Source organism: Poecilia reticulata, linkage group LG12, assembly GCF_000633615.1.
Source record: "Poecilia reticulata strain Guanapo linkage group LG12, Guppy_female_1.0+MT, whole genome shotgun sequence".
In the NCBI taxonomy this organism is placed as follows: domain Eukaryota; kingdom Metazoa; phylum Chordata; class Actinopteri; order Cyprinodontiformes; family Poeciliidae; genus Poecilia; species Poecilia reticulata.
In genome coordinates, this window is record NC_024342.1 from 13,519,761 (window position 1) to 13,530,922 (window position 11,162).

Here is an 11,162-nt window from a genome sequence, read left to right on the forward strand (position 1 = left end):
TTATATATATATATATATATATATATATATATATATATATATGTATATAGTGAATTACGTTTGGGGAACAACCTCAGTAAAGCTGTTTCCACTGATGTAATGTTACTAAAACAAATACACAATTCAGGACTGTAGCTTTTCAGTGACCCGTGTTTTCTACCTTTTGTAAGAGACTTACTCTTGTTATGAAAGTAAACACCTTTCTGTATACTGAACCCTGTGTACATATTATAATTTAATGGGTTCTGAAATAAAAAGAACAACAGCTATTTCACTATTGGTCTTGGTTAAATTCTTTGGTTCAAATCCTTGTTCATAAAGTCATTGATTGAGGCTTTTCTATTGGTGAGCTGGGTCAGACAGTTCACTGGATTCTGAGACATTCTGTCTCTTTTCCTTTTTAATGTGCATGCGAGACCTTATCAAAACCCATCTTTGATAAAGCTCTTGAAGTCCTTGACTTCGCCAATGGTAATTTCTGTATGTGAGCAGCAGCTGACATTTAAATCCAGTCCTCCAAGAGCCCAAAATACCCTTTTCATCCCATTGTTCGGTGGCTGAAAATGAGAGAGTTGCCTTGCGCTATGACCGGCAGTCGGTCCGCTGATGATGACTTAGATCCCCTAAGCAGTTTCTCCGCAGACCAGGGCCTGAGACTGAGTAAATGTTTAAAAGTTAGGAAATGCCATGTAAAGATCAAACTTTAATGTTTTACCTTGTGAATGTTCAAAAAATTGTGATCAAAAGCCCTTTAAATGTCAGTGATGGAAGACACAAAACAAGGGCTTTCAGCTTTAAAGCACACAATCAGCAGTGCAAAAGGACCCCAGCAAGTGATTGACATAAAAACATCAGGAAACATAAGAACGTGTGGGTTGTTCATAATTTGAGTGACTTTGATTTCCTTCTGAAAGACCTTGTGTTTTCTTTCATTCAGAAATCACAAATAGCTGCTCACACAAGACATCCAGCTGCTTTTGTCGGTCCTGGAGGGAGGCTTTGAAATTGTGACTCACATAAGATGTTTTTGGTTGAAAAGTAGTAATGAATAGACTCTTTCATCACAGTTTTGAGAAATAATTTAACCCTCATTTTGCAGAGAATGTTGTGGGACCATGTAAAGTGTGTTTGGGCTGTTGCATGACTAAAACAACCTTTTTTTTTTCTTTTTTTTAAGCTTTGGATAAATGTTTTGAGTTTGCATGTCCTCCTCGTGCTTTGAGATTTGTCCAGTTGCAGTCTCTTTCCACTGGCCAATGCTCTGCTTATTGAATTGTGGCTTTAAATTGAATTTTGGAGTCAGTGTGCAGAGGAGTAATAAAAACGCTTCATTTTACAGATTAAATCTTGCCCACAGTAACAATAAAACAATTAACTGGCTTAATCATCCGTGGAGTATCAACATTTATCTTTATACTTTACAAATCTAGAACAAACTTAGAAAGTACCATCTACTTAGCAATTCAAAACAACTGGAACCATTTTAGTATGTCAATCTTGAGTGCTAGAGAAATTCCTATTGGTTTATAATTGTGGAGGGCTTTTGTTTTTTCTTTTACTTTTCTTCTGTTTTTAATTTTCTTTGTATTTCCTCTAATTCATGTAAAGCACTGTGAAATGCTGAAAATGTGCTATATAAAAAAAATTACCTCACCTTACTTTACCTTTACACAACTAATTAAAAACTTGACTTCAGGAAAAACTGAACACTGTACATGTTCAGCTGAGTAACAAAAATATATTTATCTAATAAACACCAGCCAATTGCCCCAAGTCACTGACTTGCAGCACGCACTCCTTCTGGACAAGTATGCAGCATCGACTGACATAAAAGTCAAGTCTTTCATGGATCAAGAAGAAGAAACGAAATGCCCTGTATTGTTTGTCAGTATGAAAAACTCAAAGTGTTTCAGCCTCAAAGTGAAAGGCAAATGGAAGCCTGCAAATTCACACAAACATAAGAAACAAAAGAAAACAATAAGAGGGAATAAGGGTGCCACATTGGACCAATTCCAGATCTTTAATGTTCTCAAAGGGCCCGTTGTGGCAGAATGTATTGGTAAAACTACCTGTTAAACTGTTGAAATGTCTCTTTGTTCAATTAGTACTTTTTAAAATGTTAAAAAGGTTCTAGAGGGCCGCATACGTAGCTATGGAAGACCTCTACTGCCTCGAGTTTGAGACCTGTGCTGTACAGTAAGGACAAATTTAAAACGCAAGGAGCTCTCGGCTATTTCTTGTTTCCTGATCTAAAGTCTGTTGTTCTCCTTGAGGAGAGACTTTAGTTTAGAGTTGATCCAGGACTTGTTATTGTAGAAACACTGCTTGTTCACAGTGTTGTCCACACAGAAATTAATGTTGTCCGTGATGCAGTCTGTTGTGCTGGCAATGTCCTCCTCATGACGGGCACAAAGCTCTTCCCACACAGCGGAGCGGAAACAGTTCCTCGGACCATCTCTTCACCGAGCGTTTCGTAGTTGCTTGTCTGTGTACTAGGGGTGTATACAAAGGCTGGAGACGAACCAGGTTGTGATCTTAGCCCCCTCGGCTGGGGGAGAAGTGATAAGCCTCCTTGTTTTTGGCACACAAGGAGTCCAGCTTTTTATTGTCTGTGGTGTGGCAGAACAGCTTTTCATAAAGTGTCTGTGGATGTAGGCTTGGAACAAATCTTGGAACAGGGTTAAGAGATGTTCCCTCTTAACCCCGTCAGTGATCACTTTTACTTGTTAAGGCAAAGAAGAGTCTGGAGCAGGTTGTAGTTGTATATTGGGAAACTGTAAGCCCATTTATGTTGCATGTTAAAAGAAGCTTTTCGTCTTGTTAAGGTGCTGCTTGTGGTAATCTTTGTCTCACTTGGAATCTTAGAGCAAAGTAGTCAAAATATTAACCCACCCACTCAATTTTCAATTGCTCCTCTTACACTTTCACCTTACAAAAATCTTTCTGAAGTTTATGTAAAAAACCCCCAAAAAAGTCTGATTTAAACTTAATATATTTGATCAGGAATGGCTGCAAAATTAACACATGGTGTAAGATAATGTGAGAGTAAGAGGAGAAAGAGAAAAATGGCAAGTTGAGGGGATTATTTTCCTTGGATGAAGTTCCTACTTTGGTCGCTACGGATAAGAGCAGGTGATTATGAGAAGTAGTTTGATGTGAAGCCACTAGTCTCTGTTAGAGGCCTATTTAAAGAAAAAAAAAGAATTAGGGTGTATTTTAAAACATCTTTTCCTAGTGACATAAAGCTCTGTGGGCTGGATAAGAAAATAAAATACATCCTGAATCTGAAACGAACATCCGTCTAATGATTGGAGGATGATGTGATAAGACTGTCTTAGACCGAAAGAGAAATCCCCTGCAAGACTTTACAGTTGGGATTTACCACAGGGGTTAAGTTTCATTTGGAGCAACAGTTCTGCAGCCATGATTTACAAGCACATTAGCTGTAGATATGAAATCCAAGGGTAACCTCAGGGCTGCAAATCACACCGGTTTTGCCTTTCTGCAGCTGCATCGTCCCGTCAGCGTCACGAGGAGGAACACATTCTTAATCCAAACTTACAAATTACAGAGTTTTTATGTTGCAATATTTAGTTTTCATCCATGTCATAGTAAGTAGAAACTAGGACAGTGTGTCACGTCTCCCAGAGGGGAGGATAGACAGCAAAATCCTTTCATTCTGCAGCATGATCCAGCATCAGCTAAGCACTGGACTGCCTCGTGACATCACTCTTGACATCATATATATATATATTTATAACAAATAGCACAGGTCTCTATATTTTTTGCTACATTTTTTCCCACTAAGAACTGTTTTGAGTAGTTGGAAGTCCAGACATGGAAGCTGTTTCTTAGAAAATAATGGAAGTAATCTATATGTATTGTTATTTTATTTGATATTTACTGTTGCTGCCAATGAGTATTGAGAACAGAAAACTCTGTAATTAGGTTTGGATGTTTGTTTTCTTTCTCTTTTTAATCAGGTCGTCCAACACAATTTGTGTTGGAGTCGGGCATTATTCTGAACAATTCTCAATTATTTGAAGAAAATGTGTATGCCTGCTGATGGTTTTTTTTTCGCCACTGATAATAAAAGCCTAAATAGCTTTTTCTAATCCGTATATTAACAGCTTCAGCTCAAAGATAGAGTAGGTAATATGCGGGGAGCTTGGAGCAGAGCTCAACCTGGAGCTCCACATTAAAAGGAGTCAGTTTTAATGGTTTTGAGCATTTGATTTGTTCCAGAATTCATTGGGTAAACTATATGTCCAACAAGGCATCTTTGAATTCCTTGGGTTTCTCCATAATGAACAGCAGAATATTTTGGGCCTGGACCTTGTGGTTCAATTTCTACATCATCTGGTGACATGCTATAAGACGAGAACAGCTGAAAAGCATAACGTTCTGTGCGATGAATTCCTGAAAGCAGCTACTAAATTTAACTAAGTTTGTTCTGTGTGTTTGCCAGTTAGAAGAATGTTGGTGTAATTAAAATGTTCATTTTAAAGCATTAGGAATAATTGTTGCTTTTCTTTCTTTTAAATAAGAATAAATAACTCATGTTGTAAATTTTTTCTTCAAACTTCTGTATTAGATTTTGCCTCATATTCAGCCATCTGTAATCTGAAATGGCTTGTCAAGTCGCTCATTTATCTTGAAACGGCATTTGCATATTTCCTGGCTGATTGACTCTTTAATCGTAAAATCCAGTCTTGAACTATTTATTTAGGGATGCAGCTGGAGTTTTTATTTTGAGTGCTTGGTTTATCAGTCTTATATTGTTTTAGAGGTGCTGCTGTTATGACTCGTTCTGTCCGTCCGGCAAGCCAGTCATTGCTTTCTGACCGTGGCCTGTCACAAATCACTACCACTCCGTGTCTCCACACAACATGCAGGGTCCAAGACAGATAATCAATGGGTCCTAATGGGCTTCTCCATCGGTCCAAATATCTGAAGTTTTATGCTTGATGGTGGAGACAAAGGTGGTGAGGAGGATTTACAAGACAAGGTGATGGAGGCAGGCTCTGAGGTCATGTGAGAATGGCCTTCATTCAATAAATGTGCTTTGAGACTTGGTGTGTTTTAATTAAGTTGATATTAATTAAAACGCAGATAATTATAGGAATTGAGGCAGGCATCTTTCAAAAGATAGTAAAGCAATGTAAAAGCAGCATTAAGGGAAGGAAAAAAAATGTTATTGCCATTTCATTTTTTTTTTTCATTTAATTGCAGCTTTCAGTCAGAAAAAAAAAATCACTTTAGTAAAAATTAAAAGGTTTCTTTAAACTCAACATGTTCAGTAGTATAATCGTGTTTATATGTAACTACATAAGAAAATATAAATATATCTCACTGCAGCCTTCCCTGTTTCATTGTAGCTCTCAGAAATCAACCAACAACTCGCTCGTACAATTACTATGATGCTATGGCTAATTGTTTCACCATTTGAATATTACAACATAAAGCTTCACCTTTAGCGAAGGGTTAAACAGGTTTGTCTGGAGACTTTGAGTACAAAATATGTTTCTGGGAAAAACACAAGTGACTCACGGGGTCTTACTAATAAAAGTAAAATGACCAAAACTTGTTGAAAAGTGATTTTTGTTTTCTTTTTCTTTCAGTGGTTGACTGCAAGGTTGTTCTGGATGGCCTGCAGAGGTATGGCCCCACGCCAATGTACCTACCGGTCAGCTACCAGATCCTCAATGCTGAGTCAGCATTCTTCTTACTGGAGGCAAACCAGGACATAATGAGGAACTCCAGCCTCCAAGCTCGAACAGAGTCCTTCTTTATCCATCAAGCTCGGCAGATGCCCTTTGTCAACGCCAGCTACGGGCCGCTCTCTGTCCAGCAGCCTGTTCCGCTGGAGATGCTGCAAATACTGCCAGGGCCATTTAATGCACCGTCCCTCACTTTATCAACAGCGCCAACGTCGGCGACCTCTTCGCCTCTGTTTACATTCAACTGGAAGGTCTACACGTACATCATCAGTGAGCAGATTCATCCCAGCTGGCCGAAGGTTCAGGTGTTGTTCTACATTGCCGGCAGGGACTGGGATGATTACAGCACCGTCCACAAGCTACCTTGCGTCCGAATGTTTGCTTTTCATGAGACCCAAGAGGTGCGAGGTACATGTCGACTAAAAGGTGAGCTGGGGATTTGTGTTGCTGAGCTGGAACCTCTGGCCAGCTGGTTCAGCCCGCCAACTGTGAGGCCCGGCAGGCAGCGGGTCTCAGAGCAGGCTCAGGGCACTCCTGTGGAGCTCTACTACATAATTCAAGCCACGGACAGCGGAGACTGCAGCTCAGAGGACTCCAGAAAGGGCAGCCCAGTTCACACAGAACAGCAAAGGCCTTTGGGCTACTTTTCAGGGCATACACCTATGCAGCGCATTGGGAGCGTCAGACTGCTGCAGCCATTATCCGAGCTGAAGTTGGACAATAACTTTGTGGTGATGGCCCCCTCTAAACCCATAAGACAGAGAGAGACGGTCTCGACTTTTCTGGCCCTGTCCACACTTTCATCGGTGCAAATTTTCACCCTCAGGTGAGTTGGATTCCTAAATATATTCTAAGATTGTGTTAGACAAATTGTTGAATCTGCATTTTTTTTCTCAAGCAATCACAGTTTGAAGGTTGTGTGGCTGTTTTTTAAACTTTATTTTATTTTGTGGCTTGGAAGCTTTTTCTATAACAGATTGTTCTTTAAGTTTAAGTAGAAGAGATGATTCGTTTCTAGTTCTGGTTTTCTAAAAATGCTTTGGGAACAGCTTTTGTTCTTTTGTATTCACAAGTCAAATGCTCTTCCTACATTATAATTCTTGTACTTCTTTCATCAAGTTAGTTTAATCTTTTTCAAAAGCAACATGCAAAAGATATTAGAAAACCAGAGTTATTAACTGTGTAAATACTCTTAAGTCTGGTTCAACACAATCTATGTCTTCACAGGAAGACTGAAAACTCAAATGGAATATGATGGCTTGTGTCTGGATTCATTTTATTCCTAGTGGTTTTGGAATAGATTAAAGATTAATCTGGAATTGTTCAGATCTCAATCATGTTCAAACAGTTTGGATGATGCTCAAAAGATAGGCCGGTCATTGCATTCCTACATGATTCCGTCCGATTCTCGCCTCCTTTTAGTGCTTCGTCTAGGACTTCTCCCATTGACTTTGATTTCTCCATGGGGTTGTTTACAGTTCATGGACTTTCTAGAAAGCTTCATCAAGGTGGCACATGTCATGGCCAAATGTTAGCGATTGGGTAAAATGTAAAACTACAACAGAGCCACCATGACTTCAGCAAGCAATTCTTCCTGAATAAATAAAAATTTTTACGCTCTATTGTACTTCCTAAAATTTCTTGTAGTTATATTTTGCATTATTAATGCATCCTTGAAAAAAGAACTCTTTAAAAGCCCAAGATTAACATCACATTCACACCAATGCTGATTGGTTTCAAACTTCTGGCTGACACTGTATCTTGTGCAACAGTAAAAAAGGCTTAATTAAACAATGTTTGAGACCACATTTTTGAAGAGTTTCACACTGCAGGAGATTCATAGTATGCACCATTTAAGAGAATAATTTAGTGGATCAATATCTTACTGAGACAGCTTGACTTCACAACAACTTCCACTGTCATTGTTGATCACATTAGGAATGGTTAAAATAATCCACGCCACATATTTGTGTGTCTGTAGTTTGTTTTGCTTGGATAATACTTGAATTACACCTTAGTGATTCCTCTTATATAATCTTGTTCTTGCCAAATGCACGCATTTTCTAAGTTGCACATTTGGAACCTTTTTTGTCATATTTGACTAAAGAGAGGTACAACAAAGTATGACACATTGAGCTTACGCTGCACCAAATTACCATTCAAAGTGACTTTAATTGCTCCATGTTGTTTGATGCAAATTAAGGTATAAGAGGCATGCATTTCCGCTTGGCTATTCTCCTTCCTGCAATCTAAGTCATGGCAGATGAATCAGTTAGCAGCTTCGAAGTGAAGCTGCGACAGAGGGCTTTGGCAATTTGTCAATGTTGGGTGAGCAGGAAATCTGCCAAAAAGCCTCATTGGTTTTTGTCTCACACCAATGATGATGAACTCCCATGAAGTATTAGTGCTCCCACTGTGTGTTTGTCACGTTTATCAGCGTGAGTGCAAATGGAAACATTAAAGGCGATATTCCGCCTTCCGTTCCTCTTTGCACCAGTGTTGCACCCCATTCGTTTTTAGAACTTTTTTTTCTTTTTTTTTGTTTTTCCGTTGGGAGAGCAACAGCTTAAAATTCATCAGAAATATCTCATTAGTAACCAAATGCTCGGATATCAAAGTGTTTGAAAACCCATGCAATTTGTGGCTATCGTACCAAAGTTTGCAAGAAGCGCATTCTGCGATGGTTGACGATTTCTTGCTGCCTTTGCCATGTGTTGCTTTCACCTTCAGTGACAAAAGCAGGGGTTTAGGTAAGTTTCCCCTGATCCTGTGCTTTTCATCACATAACTTTTAAAGCTCGTCATATTTCCATGATGATGTATATTCATGCTCAGTATCACAAGAGGTGGTTCACAGAGGAGTGACTGTGCTGGTTTTGATTCTGTGTTGTTAAGCAGTGATGTTATTCCTCCTCCTTTCATTGCATGTATTTGCACACTGTCAGCCAATGTTTGCTTTTGCTGTAGTGTGGCTGTGTTTGTGGACAGCTTAGTTTAAGTAGCTTTGGTGTGCTTCTCTCAGCTGCTCAGGCTTCATTAACTATTTATGGATTACTCGCTTCCTTCCCCACTATCTGTACTCCACGTCTTATCCATTCTCTACCTTTCATGTACTTGTTTAACTTGTGACAAAAGAATATAAGAATTTCTTTTCACAGCCTTTATTCATACCAATGCTGCTGCCAGATGGTATCGGTAGAGTGTTTCTTCAAAATTGAACTTCCCTGTCTGTGGGTTTTCACTGAATAACTACATGTTGGACAAAATGTTGCAGTCTAGTATTCCTTTTTTTCATACTGCAGAACTTCAACCATGATGCAAGAGCTACAAAATGTATGCATTTGATATCAAGAATCATTTATGCAATGAATCGGTTTGCTGGGCTTGCTGTTTTGATAGTAGTACATTCTGCACATAAAAGCAAGCACATATATTGCCTCCTAAAAGCGTCATTTTTTCTCTCTCAATTTTTAAGTCCCGTCACTGATTTTTAACTGGATTATAACTTAATGTTCCATGCTGACAAAATAATACGCTTTGATCTAAACTATATTTCAAATAATTTGCACCCTCTGAAGTGTGTTTTGTACCAGGGCCGCCCTTTATTTTACTCCATTTGAGAAACGTCCTTGTTCTCATCAATGCAAATCACCCCCAATTACAACTATTTTGTAAATAGTGGTAATTATTACCACTATTTTATAAAGACCAGCGACGCACTAAACTGTTTTATATTGACTATTACCTGAGCTTTGATTCTATGGAGCTCCCCCAGACTCACCATGGACTGAGCTATCTGGCTGCGTCACTGATATAGGCTGCCCTAAGGCTGCCATACTCTTTATAATTTTAGTGAAAGCATTGGTTTGCACTGGATTTTGTTCAGGAGTACCAGAGTAAAGTATGACTAATGTATATGAATGCCACAATTTTTTATATGTTTGTATCTAAAGCTTTTCAGGGAAAAAAATTATTCATAATCATTATAATTAAATTCATGAAGGTTTTGTGACAAAATATGAAAAACTCCTAGGGATGCAAGCAATTTTGCCCTCTCTTTTCTTTCTTCTACCGTGTTCATCATAATTTGTTCATTTTCTGAGAATCCAATTTTACCACTAAGGCAAATTTTCTTCATTATGGTTCATACGGTGGAGAGGGTTTTCAGAAAAGAAAAACGCGTGCATCCTTGCACTCCAGCGAGCCTCCTTGAAATTTGCTCCGTTAGACAGATTAAATAAATGGAGAAATCTGTCAGTGTGTTCTAAAGGGTTCAATTTCCTGCCTCTGGCAGGAAAAGAACAGCAGGAACACAAAATTGAAAAATGGGAGATGATTTTTGGGTCACCGCAATTAATTCAGGCTCGGCACATCAATTTTCAAATAATAGAGAGAAAAGTCGAACAAAACAAATGGAGCGTGGTAATTGTGATTTATCTTATAGTTTTCCTATTGAGTCGCATACATCCACGTTGTCTCTGTTATTCATTTTAAGGAGATTCGAGCTTTGATATATGTCTGCAAAACAAGCAACTGAATATTCAACAAAAAAACATGACATTTATGGGTTATATTGCTTCAAATACTAAGCACACACATCCTGCCATGCTATGACTTTACAATGAAGTGTTATTTTGCACTCCGTTGTAAAATAATGACTGTGAGATGCTGTATTGTGAGGCTACAGCCCTTTGCTGTGATGAGTTTATCGCTGTGGAAGTATTTATTGTATAACATTGTCAATTTATGTATTTTAAGTATTTTTATGAATTATGAAGATAAATAACACATAATTTTATTTGATTGGATATTATTTCATGAGCATTTGTATTACTCTCAAATGTACTTTTTGCTCTCATTTTGGTTTACACCAGTTTTTTCTTCTAAAATATTACAAATTATGACTGAAGAATTCCAAGTGATGCTCCACTGGTGGAAGTTATTTATTAGTCCAGTAATAAGGTGTTTGTAGACAGTAGAAAATTACTTGAAATTATTTCCTTCTAACATAGATGCAAAATGTCACTCCAATGGAAATGAGTGGACACATGACCAGTGTGAAACGTCCTGTATCAGGGGCTCCTTTTGTTCTAGAAAAATGTGGGTAGGGTAGGAAAAGGACAGTAGCATCTTAGATTTTGCTCTTTTTTTCTGTTGCTTTTAGTCTAAAATAACATTTCAAGGTATTTTAACTAAGTGAGTGATACGACATTTTATTTCACTTTTAATGTAGTCTTCAGATTCAATTCCAAAACAGTCAATTCTACTTGCATAATTTTTATAAACTTTAAAGCTTAATGAATTATCAAGTGACTTTCTTCATTCTATTTGTTATTATTAAGCCCAAATTGAAGCTTCAGCCTCCACTGGTGTTGTTTATTTACTGCAGTGGAGACAGACCAAAGTGACAGACTGGTCGCCTTTTATAAGTATTTTATATATA

General features: G+C 38.1%; 1 protein-coding gene across 1 annotated transcript in view; it reads left to right on the forward strand.

Moving 5' to 3' along the window:
- LOC103473593 (transmembrane protein 132C) overlaps positions 1 to 11,162 on the forward strand; it is a 159,847-nt gene that overhangs the window by 57,249 nt on the left and 91,436 nt on the right. The window contains exon 3 of the mRNA XM_008423935.2: positions 5,622 to 6,546. Within this exon, the coding sequence (XP_008422157.1) occupies positions 5,622 to 6,546 (925 nt within the window). The remainder of the gene's footprint in view (positions 1 to 5,621; positions 6,547 to 11,162) is intronic.